At 45.0% G+C, this 19,365-nt stretch overlaps 1 protein-coding gene across 1 annotated transcript in view; it reads right to left on the bottom strand.

Moving 5' to 3' along the window:
- VWF (von Willebrand factor) overlaps window positions 1-19,365 on the bottom strand; it is a 176,571-nt gene that overhangs the window by 141,326 nt on the left and 15,880 nt on the right. The window contains exon 6 of the mRNA XM_001160508.8: window positions 6,155-6,279. Within this exon, the coding sequence (XP_001160508.4) occupies window positions 6,155-6,279 (125 nt within the window). The remainder of the gene's footprint in view (window positions 1-6,154; window positions 6,280-19,365) is intronic.

A 19,365-nucleotide genomic window follows, 5' to 3' on the forward strand; every position in this document is an offset into this window, starting at 1 on the left:
ACAACCTGAAACCGGGAGTTCTGAGCTGGGAGGAGCTTGTGCCTCTGGGAGGTCTCACGTGTTTGCAGCCTCAGCCCAACACGAAGAACCTGGTACCCGGTTTTTTCAGCTGTTCCCAGGACACTGGTTAGTAAGGACTTTAATGCACCCAGGAGACAAAGCGAGTAGCTAGGGTACAGCTGGAGCCTCAGAAAGGTGCCCCGGGAGGCAAACAAGGCTTCTCCTGCATTCTCCCTCCCCTTTGTCTCCAGGAGACAAACCTCCCAGTCTCCCTCCTCAACCCAACCTCAGGATCAGGTTCTCCACTTGAGAATCCTGTCTTTACCTCCCACTCAGTATGGATACATGAGATCATTCCTTTGTATTCTGAGGGTAGGGAACATTTGTCAAGTACTTACTCTGCACTGGGCTATGTTTGCAAAATAAAATGAGACCAAAAATAATAAATCTTTGAAGGCATGTTTCAGTATTAGAGGTACCTCCACCGCCACCCTGACCCCACCTCACCCACTGAGGCACCCACCGCCTCCCCTTCATCTGCCTGGAGAACATTGAAGGGCAGCCGAGGGTGACCCACCTGCCAACAGCACAACTGTATGTTTGGGAAAAAAAGAAAGAAATTATGAAAATCTGTCCTCTTTTTTTTTGAGATGGAGTCTTGCTGTGTCGCCCAGGCTGGAGTGCAGTGGTGCAATCTTGGCTCACTGCAAGCTCCGCCTCCCAGGTTCACGCCATTCTCCTGCCTCAGCCTCCCGAGTAGCTGGGACTACAGGCGCCCGCCACCACACCTGGCTAATTTTTTGTATTTTTAGTAGAGACGGGGTTTCACCATGTTAGCCAAGATGGTCTCGATCTCCTGACCTCGTGATCCACCCACCTCAGCCTCCCAAAGTGCTGGGATTACAGGCGTGAGCCACCGCGCCCGGCCGAAAATCTGTCCTCTCTTACACAATACCTCGAGTGCACTCAATTTGAAATCCATCTGGGTTCACAAACAGCTCTAGAAGGAAGGCTGGTTCCTGTCACTTACCCACTTGGAGGTGTGGAGATATCTGAGCACCTTGTTTTCCTTCTAACCTCAAGCTGTGCTCGGCTACCCAAAAGGAATGGGTTATAGTTGGGAGGGGGAAGGAGAAAAAGAATGCGTGTTGAAACTTGTGCTTAAAGCCCGGCGTGTGCTTGGCCTGCTTCTGCCAGCTCCCATTCTCAAGGCAGGGGCACTCCAGCGGAAAACACGGGACAGTGGGAGAATATGGGGAGCCAGCTAACAACTCCTCCTCCTCCTCGTCCTCCTCCTCCTCCTCCTTCTCGTCCTCCTCCTCCTCCTCTTCCTCATCATCATCATGGCTCTTAACAGTTGAGCCCCACTGGGCTAAACTCTATACATATTATCCCTCTCTTACCTTTTCAATGACCCAGCAGGTACTATTTCTGCTTTACAAATGTGGAAACTGAGGCTCTGCAAAGGCACGTGTCTTGCCCAGATTCACAAAGCCAGTAAGTGGGCTGACTCAAACCCACACCCTTAGCACCACGCCCACGCCGAGGCCCAGGGTGAGAGACACTCAAGGGGCTATCAAGGGTATGGTTCAGGCATTTAGAACTTTGACTGGAAAGAAGAGGAAACTCCTCCCTTCCACAAGACAGCACCGTCCCCTCACGTGCTAGAACTCAGTCCGCCTTTGTTAGTGCCGGTACTGGGCTAGGATCCAGGTGATGCAGACTTTGATGGACTAACCAGAGGACCTAGCACTACCAAAGTCCAAGGGAAAAAGTCTTTTGGAATGTACTTGTTTATAAGGTGGAGATTGTCTGTTCACAATTTAGGCAGCTGGATTTAGCATCAACTCAGAATATTTTTCTGGGTCTGACATTCTCCTTGGTCAGAGGTCAAATTGTTCCATGAAGATGAAGACTCACTGAATTAATAACCAGCTAAAACGAAGCTTTCTCGTGTTACCGTGATGGGGGTTGGGTGGGAGGAGGGAGATGTGGGTGTGTTTTATTTTGTTTCTGGAATAGGAGAGGGCTGGGTTTCTCTACTTATGTACTTACTTAGATAAATCAGATTTCTACAAGTAAAGGAGTCTGGATTATTGTGGAGGTCACAATCCCTAGATAAATTACACCACCAATTTCCATTCATCCACCCATCCAATATTTATTAAGACCTATTATATACTGTCTCTATAGCCCAATCCACAGAAACACATAATGAAAGAGTTTTGGTTTTGGTTTTGTTTTATAGACAGGGTCTCACTCTGCTGCCCAGGCTGGAGTGCAGTGGTGCAATTGTAGCTCACTGCAGCCTCTACCTCCTGGGCTCAAGTGATCCTCCTGCCTCAGCCTCCTGAGTAGCTGGGTCTACAGGTATGAGCCACCGCACCAGGCTAATAAAGGGTTTTAGAACTTAAAGAAACCTTAAGAACCTGCAAAGCCCAACTCCCCAAGAGAAACACAAGGGCCCACTGGTAGAAATAACTTGAGTAGCCTGAACCAATGTGACCCAAACAGGAAAGGGAGGGAGCCAGGCAGGCCATGAGTCCTGGCTCTGCACCTTGCTAGCTGGCGACTTGGGGCAGCTACTTAACCTCCTATGGCTTGTTTTCTCATGGGATGAACAAAATCACAGAGCACCTGCCCTACTGCTCTGCTGATGGGCTGCGCACTCGGGTGACTGCAGCATGCACTCACGCTCTGCAGAGTGGCCCATGCCCAGACAAAGGCAACTGTGGCCTGTCACGTCCATCATGACCATGGTCCTGGGTATAGGCAGAGGCCATCCTCTTTGTGCATGTTTGTAGGTTTTGAGAAAAAAATAAAATCCTAAGCCCCCCTACCGACTAAACGGACTCCCCCTTGGCCAAAGGGACCCCAGAGAAATATTAAAACTGAGTTCCTGGCCATGATAGGATGGGAGGTTGAACACCCCTCCTTATACCCTCTCCCTCGCTAACCGCCATTAGACTTTCTTTCCTAAGAGTTAAACAGAACTGGCCCAGCAGGGACTCCCTTCCCTTTTTGCGGGTTTTTTTTTTTTCTTTTGAGACAGGGTCTCACATTTTCACCCAGGCTGGAGTGTAGTGATGCAATCTCAACTCACTGCAGCTTCTGCCTCCCAGGTTCAAGCCATCTTCCCACCTCAGCCCTCCCATTAGCTGGGATTACTGGTGCACCACCATGCCCAGCTAGTATGTGTTTGTGTGTGTGTGTGTGTGCACGCGCGCGTGCCACCATGCCCAGCTAGTGTGTGTGTGCATGTGCCACCATGCCCAGCTAGTGTGTGTATGTGTGCATGTGCCACCATGCCCAGCTAGAGAGAGAGAGAGAGAGAGTGTGTGTGTGTGTGTGTGTGTGTGTGTGTGTGTACTGAACAGCATTCCTTCCTGGTAAGAGACCACCAACCACGAATGGTTCTGGCTGATTTACAGAGGCTGTGCACAAGATGCCTCTGTGTCCTCCATTTCACCTTTTGACCTATAGAGGCTAATTTTAATGCATTTAAATGTTAAGTCTCCATCCCAAAGTGAATGTGGGACATATGTAACATGTATGTTTGCTTACTGTATATGCAAATGCCTCCTCCCATTATGAATATTCATAGCTCCTCCCATAACCTGTTAAATATGTATACTGAGCCAACCCTTTTGGAATAAGTTTCTATTCCACCCCTTTCTCCCTTGAAGTGCCTGCTTTCAGTTTCTACCAGAGGCTACACTTCCCAGCCTGCAGGATGGCCAGCCTGCAGGCCACAACTCTGAATAAGAAAAGCCCTCCTCTCTAAGTTTATGAACCTTGTGATTCTTCAGTTGACATTTTTGACAGTGTGGTTGCTCTCTGGATAAGGGCAGGAAGGTGGTGCTGTCAAGCAGAGCAGCTTTGTAGAGGGTGTCGGGGCACAGCGTAGGTGTTGGGGCACAGCGTAGGTGCCCATTCAGAGCCCGAGGACTCATCCACCAGCTGTCCAGTGTTGGCTGCCAAGGGCTCACCACTGAGTCATTCCTCAGGAATGGCCCTCAGCCCAAGGGAGTTCCACCTCCTTACCCAGGGCAGCCCACATCCAGTGACCAACAGGGGCCACTCCACCTTCCAGAGCTCCTTGAAGGATCAGCTGAGGCCCCGCTGAAGCTCTATCAATGCTATCACAAGCAGTTCAACTTCTCCCACTGCCCAACTCTGCTTCTCTCACTTCCTTACCAAGGCTGCTCGAGAGCTCCCCAGTAAACCTCCTGCATACAAACGTCCCGCCCAGGGAGGCTGACTCACAGCACCACCAAGGAACCTTGCTCCTCAGATGACGAGTCTCTGAGCACAATCCCAAAAGGGCAACAACCCCTGTTCCCCACAGGAGTCCAGCTTCACAGCTGCACCTACCTCCTCAGCCCAAGTCAGCCTGTTCCACACTGGGGAGGGAATTACCCATTGAATGAGGTCTTGCCCCACATAAAGCATTCTTGCCCCAAACACCCACACACAGGGAGGCACAAAGACCATCTTTACCTGTGGCAGGTGAAGGCAGAGTGTGGTCTGGCCACCCCTACCCACCTCCCCTTCTCTCCAGTGTGAGGTCCTGGTGAGTGAGATCATGAATGGCAACTCTGATGCAGACAGAGCTGCTACAAGGCTACCTTGTAAGTGGCAACAGGGCTCTGTGGAAGGGGTGGGGCAGTCCTCCCAGCCTGGCCAGGGTTGGCAGGCATTAGCACACACAGGAGAGGAGAAGGCCATGTGACCACAGAGGCAGAAATTGAAGTCATGAGCCCAAAGACAGGGAATGCCGCTGCCACCCAAAAATGACGGAAGCAAGGACCTAGAGCCTCTGGAAGGAGCAAAGCCAGCCAACACCTTGATCTCAGCCCAGGGAAACTAAATTTGGACCTCTAGCCTCCAGAACTGGGAGAAAATAAATGCCTACTGTTTTAAGCCATTGAGTATGAGATAATTTGTTACAGCAGCCTCAGGAAGCCATCCTGACATCCAAGCTGTGTCACTTCAGGCACAGCCTCTCGCTCAGACTCCCTTCAGTGTCTGCAACTATAAAGTAGTTTTCCTTCCAGCTGATCTGGTATGAGAGGAGCCTTTCCCTCCTATTTCTAGTTTACAACAGCCACTTAAGAAAGAAGTGGCTTTTTTCTATTGGTAAAATTTCAGACACCTAGCAGGTGATGATGGAGATATTTGGGGACAAAAGAGCGCACTGGAGTCTAAAACAGAAAAGCATAGTTACTTATTGCTATGGTTCAACTGTCTACGTCCCTCCAAAATCCATGTGTTGGAACCTAAACCCCAAAGTGACGCTATTAAAAGGTGGCGCCTTTTGGGAAGTGATGAAGTCCTGAGGGCTCTGCCTTCGTGAATGGATTAGTGCTCTGATAAAAGAGGCGGATGAGAGCACTTCAGTGTACTTTTTTTCTTTTTTTTCAATTGAGACAGAGTCTGGCTCTGTCACCCAGGTTGGAGTGCAGTGGCACGATCTCAGTTCACTGAAACCTCCGCCTCCCGGGTTCAAGTGATTCTCCTGCCTCAGCCTCCTGAGTAGCTTGGATTATAGGCACATGCCACCACGCCCAGCTAATTTTTTTTTTTTTTTTTTTTTGAGACAGAGTCTCACTCTGTCGCCCAGGCTGGAGTGCTAAGCTCCGCCTCCTGGGTTCACGTCATTCTCCTGCCTCAGTCTCCCGAGTAGCTGGGACTACAGGCGCCCAGATGGTCTCGATCTCCTGACCTCGTGATCCACCCACCTTGGCCTCCCAAAGTGCTGGGATTACAGGAATAAGCCACAGGACCCGGCTTCAGGTCACAGCAAGAAGGTCCTTGCAAGACACTGAATGCTGGCACCTTGATTTTGGGCTGCCTAGCCTCCAGAACTATAAAAGATAATTTATGTTCCTTAAAATTACCCAGTCTCAGGCATTTGTTATAGCAGCACAAATGGACTGAGACACTACACCAAGTCATCAGCCCAGACTCATTTTTAGAGCTTCAGGCTCGAGATGTATTAGAATTAGACTCTAGCCACAGTTAGTTTTGGAGGAAATGGCCCTGCGTAAGTCCATTCCTCCCCCAGATGGAAGGATATGAGACTGAGTCCTTCTGTCTTTTAGATCCAGAAATCACACACCATCCAGGTGCACCCAGGCCAGGCCACACCCACCTTCTGCATTTCCCCAGAGGAGATGTTGCATGAGCTGCTGGGAGGAGATGCCCGTTCACACCACTGTTCTCCACTGCTCAGAGCCCATGAGTTGGCAAAGTCATAAGGGTCCGAGGTCAAGGTCCCTGTGGAGGAAAGTTTCAGGAAAATAATGCTTCAGTTATGCCTGTCCCAGAACTTCTGGGTGAAAATTCTAGGTCTGCTGGTGGTTTTGTGTGTTTTGTTTTAATTTTTTATAAAGAGACAGGGTCTGGCTATGTTTCCCAGGCTGGAGTGCAGCGGCTATTCACAAGTGCAATCCCACTACTGAGCAGCACAGGAGTTTTGACTTGACCCATCTCGGGCTTGGCTGGTTCACCCCTCGTCAGGCAACCCAGTTGTTCCCCGCTCCCCAGGAGGCCCCCATATTGATGCATAGTGCTCTGCAGCCCAGAACACCTGGGCTCAAGCAATCCTCCCACATCAGCCTCCCCAGTAGCTGGGAATGCAGGTGTGGGCCACCACACCAGGCTCTAGGTCTGTTTTTACCTGAATCAAACTTGTATTAAATTAAACAATAAGCATGCATACAGTGCTCAACCTAACACCACAGGGCATGGGCATCAGAGCTCAGCAGACGCTTGGAGACTGAAGAAGGATGGATGGATAGATGGATAGATGGATAGATGGATGGATGGATGGATGGATGGATGGACGGTTACAATTACGATGAGGGAGATGAGGTGAAAGATGATGAGGAAATGCCCTTTCCCTGTCACTTCTCCATGCCTTCATGTGCCTTTCTCCCTCCATGTGGAATGTTCTCCTCCCCCTTATTGCCTTAACTATCTCCATTCCTTCTTCAAGATGCAGCTCAAGAACCACTGCCTCCAGGTGTGGTCCTGGTGAGTGAATGGTCCTTTCTGAACAGCTCTACTCCCATTTCGCACCCCAGCCTGTATGGGTGTCACCTTCCCTGTGCCCCATGGCACCTGGGCATCTCTCTACCAAAACACTCATCACCTTTGGTTTGTATTCTTTTTGCTCATATTCATCTCCCATTCAACTGTGAGCTCCTTACTTAAGGGTATGGGCTGTGTCTCTTATCTCTAAATTCTTATACAGTGGATTACAAATGCTCAAAATATTTTTGCCGAATGAAGGTAAGAATATGACATGGAACCTAAACCCAGTCCCCAAGTCACTGCATACTCCAGGCTCTCACAGCATCTGTGCTTTAGTACTTATAGTGCTCATGCTACTGTCAGCTACTCACAATAGACTGTGAGGGCCTCATGGACCTACATGGCCTGGTGCAAAGCAATTGCGTAATCTGTATTACAAAGGCAGTATGAGACTACTACCTTTGCAGTATTGGGATGAGCAGTTTTCTGCATAGCCAGGCCTGGAAGAGTGAAGTATGTCTCAAGGTCAAGTAATGCATTTGCAAATAGTAAATAAACTGTCCCCAGGGAAGGAAAATATAAATGAGACCTTGGAATATAGTCAGTTGGTATGTGGGGGTTTGATAGGCAGAAAAAGATCCCCCCCCCCACCAAAGATATATTCACTTCCTAATCCCTGGAGCATGTAAATATTATCTCATATGGCAAAAGATGTGCTTGAGTTAGGGATCTTGAGAGGAAGAGTTTCTCTTGGATTACTTGGGTAAGCCTAAATGCAATCATCTGTATCCTTATAAGAGATGGGTAGAGGCCGGGCACGGTGGCTGACACCTGTAATCCAGCACTTTGGGAGGCCAAGGAGGGTGGATCACGAGGTCAGGAGATCAAGACCATCCTGGCCAAGATGGTGAAACCCCGTCTCTACTAAAAATACAAAAAAATTAGCCAGGCATGGTGGCACGTGCTTGTAATCCCAGTTACTCGGGAGGCTGAGGCAGGAGAATTGCTTGAACCTGGAAGGCGAAGACTACAGTGAGCCAAGAATGCACCACTGCACTCCAGCCTGGTGACAGAGCATGACTCCATCCCAAAACAAAAGACAAAACAAAACAAAACAAAACAAAAAAAGACATGGGCAGAGGGAGACGGGCAAAGACACACACACAGGAGAAAGCAATGTGAAGACAGAGGCAGAGACTGGAATGATGTAGCCATGAGTCAGGTATGACTGCCCATGGTAGAAGAGGCCAGGAACAGATGCTTCCCGAGAGCTTCTGGAGGGAGTTTTGGCCCTCCCAACACCTTGATTGCAAACTTCTGACCTCCAGAACCATGAAAGAATAAATTTCAGTTGTTTCAAGCCACCGAGTTTGTGGTAATGTGTTGGTAGCCACAGGAAACTGATACATGGGAGAAGCCAAAGGCAAGAGAACTTAAATTTGTGGCATGTTGACTGTGTGCCAGACATTGTGACAGGTACTCTCTGGGTACTCAGTCACTCCATATCACACAGGTTTTGACACTTTCTAATAAACCACATTAAGGACGGGACATAGAGGAGGCTTCATTTTGTTGCCTGGGCAAAGCCCCTCTGTGACCCTGTGTGATCTGGGCTGATCCCAATTCCTTATGTGCAAATAAGGAGTTAGACTAGATGACTTCTAGGGTCGTTTTTAGCCCTGACCATCTATGAAGTGAAACTTTACGGGCTAGATCTGAAATGAGACATACACTGTCCAAGAGATGGAATTACAAATATTCTTGCTTAGAGAAAACTCTCTGAAAGCCTAAGTAAAAGCCAAGCTAAGCAGATTCCTAGAAGTCAGGAAGGAAAGTTAACTGTTTGGGGACAAATATTATTGAGTCTTTAACAACCAAAGACAACTAAACCCCCAGTCCTTTGAGGATGGTTTCTGAAATATTAGCAGAGTCCTGAATTTTTACCAACAAACACCAACACAGTATAGACTTCATTTTCAGTTTTTAAACCTTAAAGCCTGGGAATATGAAAGATATTTTAGGGCTGGGACCTCCATTTCTAGCAACATGACAGATTAGAAAACACTGAAACACGTGCCACTACAATGAACAAATGCCCTATTGAATTCATGACTAATCTCACAAAAAAGTATAAGAAATTTCAAAAGACAAGCCTGGCGCAGTGGCTCATGCTTGTAATCCCAGCACTTTGGGAGGCCGAGGCAGGCGGATCACGAGGTCAGGAGATCGAGACCATCCTGGCTAACACGGTGAAACCCCATCTCTACTAAAAATAAACAAAAATTAGCCAGGTGTGGTGGCAGGCACCTGTAGTCCCAGCTACTCGGGAGGCTGAGGCAGGAGAATGGTGTGAACCTGGGAGGCGGACCTTGCAGTGAGCCAAGATGGCACCACTGCACTCCAGCATGGGCAACAGAGAGAGACACCATCTCAAAAAAAAAGAAATTTCAAAAGACAAAAAGAAAGAGGGGGAAAGGATAAGGAGAGAAAAAGGAAAAACAGACCTGGTGAGTGTTGAAGTCAGGGCAAGGCTGGCAATCTTGCCAACGAAGGGGTGTGGGTTTAACAGCTTTGGATCTCCATGATGTAGGAAGGAGATCCTGAGACCCCCATTGTGAAGCTGGGACCCTTAAAGGATAACAACACCCTCCATGAGAAAGTTCACAAGAAAAAAAAATCTACTCTAAGAAACAAGGGGCTGGCCACAGTGGCTCACATCTATAATTCTTGCACTTTGGGAGGCCGAGGCAGGTGGATCACTTGAGGTCAAGAGTTCAAGATCAGCCTGTCCAACATGGTGAAACCCTGTTTCTACTAAAACTACAAAAATTAGCCAGGCGTGGGGGTGGATGCCTGTAATCCCAGCTACTCAGGAGGCTGAGGCAGAAGAACCACTTGAACTGGGCAGAGGAGGTTGCAGTGAGCCCTGATCGCGCCACTGCACTCCAGCCTGGGGGACAGAGCAAGACTCCATCTCAAAAAAAAAAAAAAAACCCAAGGAAGCAAAAGTTTGTTAACCTAGTCTAAGCTCTGGATAAGTGAGGAAAAACGTCTCCCTCAATATCTGTACTTGTGGGAAAGCCCTCATATGGATTTGAGATTCCTATTTATACTTCTTATAAGATTTAGTAACTCCATATTGAAATATTAACACAAAACCCTTCAAAGATGAGTTCACAGTCGAAAATTATGAAACATGATGAAACAGTCCACTCTAAGCAAGAGTCAAAAGACACAGAAATAATCTACAACTATCTGATCTTTGACAAACCTGAGAAAAATAAGCAATGGGGAAAGGATTCCCTATTTAATAAATGGTGCTGGGAAAACTGGCTAGCCATATGTAGAAAGCTGAAACTGGATCCCTTCCTTACACCTTATACAAAAATTAATTCAAGATGGATTAAAGACTTAAACGTTAGACCTAAAACCATAAAAACCCTAGAAGAAAACCTAGGTATTACCATTCAGGACATAGGCATGGGCATGGACTTCATGTCTAAAACACCAAAAGCAATGGCAACGAAAGCCAAAATTGACAAATGGGATCTAATTAAACTAAAGAGCTTCTGCACAGCAAAAGAAACTACCATCAGAGTGAACAGGCAACCTACAAAATGGGAGAAAATTTTCACAACCTACTCATCTGACAAACGGCTAATATCCAGAATCTACAATGAACTCAAACAAATTTACAAGAAAAAAACAAACAACCCCATCAAAAAGTGGGCGAAGGACATGAGCAGACACTTCTCAAAAGAAGACATTTATGCAGCCAAAAAACACATGAAAAAATGCTCATCATCACTGGCCATCAGAGAAATGCAAATCAAAACCACATGAGATACCATCTCACACCAGTTAGAATGGTGATCATTAAAAAGTCAGGAAACAACAGGTGCTGGAGAGGATGTGGAGAAATAGGAACACTTTTACACTGTTGGTGGGACTGTAAACTAGTTCAACCATTGTGGAAGTCAGTGTGGCGATTCCTCAGGGATCTAGAACTAGAAATACCATTTGACCCAGCCATCCCATTACTGGGTATATACCCAAAGGACTACAAATCATGCTGCTATAAAGACACATGCACACGTATGTTTATTGCGGCATTATTCACAATAGCAAAGACTTGGAACCAACCCAAATGTCCAACAATGATAGACTGGATTAAGAAAATGTGGCACATATACACCATGGAATACTATGCAGCCATAAAAAAGGAGGAGTTCATGTCCTTTGTAGGGACGTGGATGAAATTGGAAATCATCATTCTCAGTAAACTATCGCAAGGACAAAAAACCAAACACCGCATGTTCTCACTCATAGATGGGAATTGAACAATGAGATCACATGGACACAGGAAGGGGAACATCACACTCTGGGGACTGTTGTGGGGTTGGGGGAGTGGGGAGGGATAGCATTAGGAGATATACCTAATGCTAAATGACAAGTTAATGGGTGCAGCACACCAGCATGGCACATGTATACATATGTAACTAACCTGCACATTGTGCACATGTACCCTAAAACTTAAAGCATAATAATAATAATAAAGACACAGAAATAGCAAGATTAGAGCTTCAAAAACTTCAGATAATAAAATTTCTATATAAAGGTTATAAAACAAACATATTTAAAATTGTTGTTGTAAAGAAGAAATGGAAATTTCATAAAAGAACAAGATAATAAGAAAAATAATAGAGTAGAAAAAGAGCCAGGTTTACCTTCTAAAATTACAAATATAGTTAATGAAATGAAGAGAAACCTCTATTGATGGTGGTTAGACATCACCTGCCGATTAGACACAGTTGAGAGAGAATTAGCGGATTAGAAGATAGATCTAAGTAGAGATGAGCTGATAATCCCCTTCTCCAGGAAAAAAGCAAAGCTCTGATTTGTAGCATTTGCTGGTTTCCATTGTGTAAATACTCCTACCATGGCCAGTTTCAAGCTACCAATGTGATATCAGTGAATGTGGAGCTGGGAAGAGATACACACAATCAATTCTCACCAACCAGCATGAGCACAACACTTGAGCCAAGCAAACGACCTAAAAAGCAACACAGAGGGATAAAGAGCTTAAAAAAAAAAATGGAAGTAAGGTAAAGATTAAAAAAGGGATGAAATAAAAATATCCAGGCCAGGCGCGGTGGCTCACGCCTGTAATCTCAGCATTTTGGGAGGCCGAGGAGGGCAGATCACAACGTCAGGAGATTGAGACCAGCCTGGCCGATATGTTGAAACCCCGTCTCTACTAAAAATACAAAAAATTAGCCAGGCATGGTGGCGGGTGCCTGTAGTCCCAGTTATTCAGGAGGCTGAGGCAGGACAATTGCTTGAACCTGGCAGGCGGAGGTTGCTGTGAGCCGAGACACGCCGCTGCACTCCAGCCTAGGCGACAGAGTGAGACTCCATCTCAAAGATAAATAAATAAATAAATAAATAAAGTAATCCAACATATTTCTCATAGTTCCCAAAGGAGAAAAAAATGACTGAAAATGTTCTAAATCTGATGAAAGATAGGAAGCATCAGGGCCAGGCGTGGTGGCTCATGCCTGTAATCCCAGCACTTTGGCTTTTTAGAAAATTAAGCTTTTGGGTCATGTCCAAATGACAGAGAGAACATGACATTTATGGGGGTGGGCGGAATTTTCTCTCTTAAAACTAGGTATTAGTTAAAAACCAGAAGAAGGCACAGATTCTGCATGTGCTCAGAAAGGGAAGGGCTGATTCTTTTATTCATTCAACAAATATTTATTGAACAGCAGCTGCATTAAAAATGTTCAAAACCATTACAGTCAGCTGGGCAAGGTGGCTCACGCCTGTAATCCCAGCACTTTGGGAGGCCGAGGTGGGCAGATCACTTGAGGTCAGGAGTTTGAGACCAGCCTGGTCAACATGGTGAAACCCTGTCTCCACTAAACATACAAAAATTAGCTGCGCATGGTGATGCGTGCCTGTAATCCCAGCTACTCCAGAGGCTGAGGCAGGAGAATAGCTTGAACCTGGGAGGTGGAGGTTGCAGTGAGCCGAGATTGCTCCGCTGCACTCCAGACTGGGTGACACAGTAAGACTGTCTCAAAAAAACAAAAACAGGCAGAGCACATTGGCTCACACCTGTAATCCCAGCACTGTGGGAGGCCGAGGTGGGCGGATCACGAGGTCAAGAGATCCAGACCATCCTGGCCAACATGGTGAAACCCCGTCTCTACTAAAAATACAAAAATTAGCCAGGCATGGTGGCAGGCACCTGTAGTCCCAGCTACTCAGGAGGCTGAGGCAGGAGAATGGTGTGAACCTGGGAGGCGGAGCTTGAAGTGAGCCGAGATTGCGCCACTGCACCCAGCCTGGGCGACTGAGCGAGACTCCGTCTCAAAAAAAAAAAAAATTAAAAATAGAATTGCCATGCTAATGGATCAGAATTCATACTGTTAAAATGACCATACTGCCCAAAGCAATCTACGGATTCAATGTAATCCTTATCAAAGTACCAATGTCATTTTTCACAGAATTAGAAAAAGCAATCTTAAAATTCATATGGAACTGAAAAACAGACCGAATAGCCAAAGCAACCCTGAACAAAAAGAACAAAGCTGGAGGCATCACAATATGTGACTTCAAAATATATTACAAGAATATAGTAACCAAACAGTATGGTACTGGTATAAAAATATACACATAGATCGGCCAGGCATGGTGGCTCACGCCTGTAATCCCAGCACTTTGGGAGGCCGAGGTGGGTGGATCACGAGGTCAGGAGATTGAGACCATCCCTGGCTAACACGGTGAAACCCCATCTCTACTAAAAATACAAAAAATTAGCCGGGTGTGGTGGTGGGCACCTGTAGTCCCAGCTACTAGGGAGGCTGAGGCAGGAGAATGGCATGAACCCAGGAGGCGGAGCTTGCAGTGAGCCGATCCACGCCACTGCACTCTAGCCTGGGCAACAGAGCGAGACTCCGTCTCAAAAAATATATATATATATGTGTATATATACATATATATGTGTGTGTGTATATACATATATGTGTATATATACATGTATGTATATACACACACACACACACACAGATCAATGGAATAGAATAGACACCCAGAAATAGAGCCAGTTGATATTTGACAAAGCTGACAAGAATATATACTAGGGAAAGGACACCCTCTTCAACAAATGTTGCTGGGAAAACTGGATTGCCATATGCAGAAAATGAAACTGGACCCCTATCTCTCACCATATACAAAAAAAAAATCAACTCAAGATGTATTAAAGACTTGAATGTAAGGTCTGAAACTATAAAAATCCTAGGAAAAAACCTTGGGAAAACTGTACTGGACATTGGCCTAGGCAAGGAATTTCTGACTAAGACTTCAAAAACACAGGCAACAAAAACAAAAATAGATAAATGAGACTTCATTAAACTAAAAATCTTCTGCACAGCAAAAGAAATCATCAACAGAGTGAAGAGACAGCTTGCAGAATGGAAGAAAATATTTGCAAACTTATTCATCCAGCAAGGGACTAGTATCCAGAATACACAAGGAACTCAAACAACTCAACAACAATGAAAAATAACAAATAATATCAGCAAGAAGTGGGCAAAGGACATGAGTAGACATTTTTCAAAGGAAGACATACAAATATCTGACAGGAATATGAAAAAAATGGTCAACATAACTTGTCATGAGAGAAATGCAAATTAAAACCACAATGAGATATCATCTTACCCTAGTCACAATGGTTATTATTAAGAAGACAGAAAATAACAGATGTTGACAAGGATGAGGAAAAAAGGGAACTCTTACACACTGTTGGTGGGAATGTAAATGAGTACAACCTCTATGGAAAACAGTATGGAGATTTTTCAAAGAACTTTAAAAAAAAAAAAATAGGACTGCCAGGCGCGGTGGCTCACACCTGTAATCCCAGCACTTTGGGAGGCTGAGGCGGGCGTATCACGAGGTCAGGAGTTTGAGACCAGCCTGGCCAACATGGTGAAACCCCGCCTCTACTAAAAAAATACAAAAGAAAAAAAAAAAATGAGCCGGACGTGGTGACATGCGCCTGTAGTCCCAGCTACTCAGGAGTCTGAGGCAGGAGAATTGCTTGAACCCAGGAACTGGAGGTTGCAGTGAGCTGAGATCAGGCCACTGCACTCCAGCCTGGGCAACAGAGTGAGACTCTGTCTCGGAAAAAAAAATATATATAGGGCTACCATTCAATCCAGTAATCCCACTACTGGATATCTACCCAAAGGAAAAGGAATCAATATATCAAAAATATACCTGCACTAGTATATTTATTGTGCATTATTCACAATAGCAAAGACATGGTATCAACCTAAATGCCCAACGACAGATGATTAGATGAAGAAAATGTGGTACATATACACAGTGGAAGACTATTTGGCCATAAGAATGAAATCGCATCTTTTGCAGCAACATGGGTGGGATTGGAGGTCATTATGTTAAGTGCAACGAACCACAGAAAGTCAAATATGACATGTTCTCACCAATAAGTGGTTACTAAAAAATGTGTACACACAGACAGAAAGAGTAGAATGATAGATATTGGAGACTCAGAAAGGTGAGAGAGAGTGGGAGTGGGGCAGATGATGAGAAATTACTTAATGGGTACAAAGTATATTGTACCCTCAAAGTCCTGACTTGACCACTACACAATCTGTGCATGTAACAAAATTGTGCTTGTACCCCATAAATTTATACAATTTTTTTTTTTGAGACAGAGTCTCGCTTTGTCGCCCAGGCTACAGTGCAGTGGGGCAATCTCGGCTCATTGCAACCTCCGTCCCCTGGGTTCAAGCAACTCTCCTGCCTCAGCCTCCCTAGTAGCTAGGATTACAGGCATGTGCTACCACCCCCAGCTAATTTTTATATTTTTAGTAGAGATGGGGTTTCACATGTTGGCCAGGCTGGTCTTGAACTTCTGACCTCAAATGATCCATCCACCTCGGCCTCCTGAAGTGCTGGGATTACAGGATTACAGGCATGGGCCACCACGCCCGGCCTTATACAAATTTTTAAAAAGAAAAAATTTAAAAAATGTTTAAGAAGAAATTGCATATCAAATTTTTCTCCTTTTAAGTAAAGAGAAATAGATATTGTAAAAGGAATATTTTAAAATTTCACATACCTGAAAAATAAATCATGAAATATATGAAGAAAATAGAATTGCCATTAGAAATCATCCAGGAATTCTGCCTCTGGGAATATACTTAAAAGAATTGAGCCGGGCGCGGTGGTTCATGCCTGTAATCCCAGCACTCTGGGAGGCCAAGGTGGGCAGATCAAGAGGTCAAGAGATGGAGACCCTCCTGGCCAACATGGTGAAACCCCATCTCTACTAAAAATACAAAAAAAAAAAATTAGCTGTGCGTGGTGGCATGCGCCTGTAGTCCCAGCTACTCAGGAGGCTGAGGCAGGAGAATCACTTGAACCCGGGAGGTGGAGGTTGCAGTAAGCCGAGATCAGGCCACTGCACTTCAGCCTGGCGACAGAGGGAAACTCCGTCTCAAAAAAAATAAAGAAGAATTGAAAGCAGGGTTTTGAAGAGTTATTTGTACACCTATACTCATAGCAGCTTTATTCACTATAGGCAAAACGTGGAAGCAATCTAAGTGTCTACTGATGGATAAATGGATAAGCAAAGTACGTACGGTCTGTATGCACAATGAAATTTTTTTTTCTTTTCCTCAAATTCCTCTGATACAATGGAATATTATTCATCCTTAAAAAGGAAGAAAATTCTGACATACACCACAACATGAATGAACCTTGAGGACATTATGCAAAGTGAAATAAGCCAGCCACAAAAAGACAAATGCTGTATGATTCCACTTATATGAGATACTTAGACTAGTCAAAATCATAGACAGAAAGTAAAATGATGGTTTCCAGGAGCCCAGAGGGAAGAATGGGAAGTTATTGTGTAATGAATATAGAGTTTCAGTTCTGCAAGATGAAAAGAGTTCTGGAGATGGATGGTGGTGATGATTGTACAACTACATGAATGTACCTGATACCACTCAACTATATACATAAAAATGGTTAAGATAATAAATTTTGGCCAGGCGCGGTGGCTCACACCTGTAACCCCAGCACTTTGGGAGGCTAAGCGGGGGCAGATCACCTGAGGTCAGGAGTTCAAGAGCAGCCTGGCCAACATGGTGAAACCCCGTCTCTACTAAAAATACAAAAATTAGCTGGACATAGTAGCGGACACCTGTAATCCCAGCTACTAGGGAAGCTGAGACTGGAGAACTGCTTCAGCCCGGGAGGTGGAGGTTGGAGTGAGCTGAGATCACGCCATTGCACTGCAGCCTGGGCAACAAGAGTGAAACTCTGACTCAAAAAAAAAAAAAAAAAAAAGATAGTAAATTTTATGTTACATGTATCATAGCACAATAAAAAATGCGGCGGGGTGTAGAAATGCATACACAAATGTTTACACTGGCTTTGTTCATAATTTTCCATAATTGGAAACAACAAAGCGTCCTTCAACTGGTGAATGGGTAAACAATTTGTGGTAACTACTCCTTAGCAATAAATAGGAACAAACTACTGATACATGCACCAATATGGATTAACCTCTCACGGACCATGTTAAATGAAAGAAGCCAGACTAAATACTGCAAATAGGGTATGATTACAGTCATATGAATTTTGGAAATATCAAGACTACAGAAACAGATAAAAGATCAGTGGCCACCAGGGGCTAGGTGTTGGGGGAAGATTTGACTACAAAGGAGCATGGTGATTTTGAGGGTGACAAAACTGTTCTATAGTTTGATTGTGGTGGTTACATGACTCTACGCTTTTGCGAAAACTCAGAGAACTGTATGTGAAAGGGTGAATTTTACTGTCTGTAAATTAACCTCAATAAATCTGACTTTTGAAAGAACAATAATAAAATAGAGCCATGTGGTGCTTCCATGACACACATCTGAAACAAAATCACATAGAAAGGTTGAAAGAATGGAAAAAGATACATTAAACAAACACTAACCAAAAGAAAGGTGGAATAGCTATACTAATATCAGACAGATTGAAGGCAAAAAGCATTGGTAAAAATGAGAGTCATTACATTAAAGGAACAATTCCCTAGAAAGATTCAATATTTTTTTTTTTTTTTTTGAGACGGAGTCTCACTCTGTCGCCCAGGCTGGAGTGCAGTGGTGCGATTTCAGCTCACTGCAAGCTCCACCTCCAAGGTTCATGCCATTCTCCTGCCTCAGCTTCCCGAGTAGCTGGGACTACAGGCACCTGCCACCACACCTGGCTCATTTTTTGTATTTTTAGTAGAGACGGGGTTTCACCGTGGTAGCCAGGATGGTCTCGATCTCCTGACCTCATGATCCGCCCACTTCGGCCTCCCAAAGTGCTGGGATGACAGGCGTGAGCCACCGCACCCAGCCAAAAGATTCAGTATTTCTAAACACTAATAACAAAGGCTCAAGATATACAAAGCAGGCCGGGCACGGTGACTCACGCCTGTAATCCCAGCACTTTGGGAGGCAGAGGCGGAGAGATCACTTGAGGTCAGGAGTTCAAGACTAGCCTGGCCAACATGCTGAAACCTCATCTCTACTAAAAATATAAAAATTAGCCAGGCATGGTGACACCTGGATGTAGTCCCAGCTACTCAGGAGGCTGAGGTAGAAGAATCGCTTGAATCTGGGAGGTGGAGGCTGTAGTGAGCTGAGATCTCACCACTGCAATCCGGCCTGGGTGACAGAGCAAGACTCTGTCTTTAAAAAAAAAAAAAAGAAAGAAAGAAAGAAATATATATATACACACACACACACACACACAAAGCAAAATTTGACAGAATTACATGAAGAAAGTGACAAATTCACCACCATTATAGAAAAATTTAGCTCTTTTAGTAATGGGTCATTAATAAGCAGACAAGAAGTAGTACACATACAGAAGATCTGGAAAACACAATTAAAAAGCTTAATTCAAGAAGTATAGATAGAGTCCTGCACCAATCAGAGAATACATTATTTTTGAGCATACATAAAACACTTGTAAAAAAAAAAAAAGGCTGCAAACAAGTCTACAATTTTTTAACTAGGCCACAATTTTTTAACCAAATTTAGAAATCAATTTAGTTACAAATAGGTAACTTTAAAAACTTCAGGCCGGGTACAGTGGCTCACGCCTGTAAGCCCAGCACTTTGGGAGGCCAAGGAGGGCAGATCACGAGGTCAGGAGTTGGAGACCACCCTGGCTAACACGGTGAAACCCTGTCTCTACTAAAAATACAAAAAATTAGCCAGGCATGGTGGCGGGCGCCTGTAGTCCCAG

Source organism: Pan troglodytes, chromosome 10 (assembly GCF_028858775.2).
Source record: "Pan troglodytes isolate AG18354 chromosome 10, NHGRI_mPanTro3-v2.0_pri, whole genome shotgun sequence".
Taxonomy (NCBI): Eukaryota; Metazoa; Chordata; class Mammalia; order Primates; family Hominidae; genus Pan; species Pan troglodytes.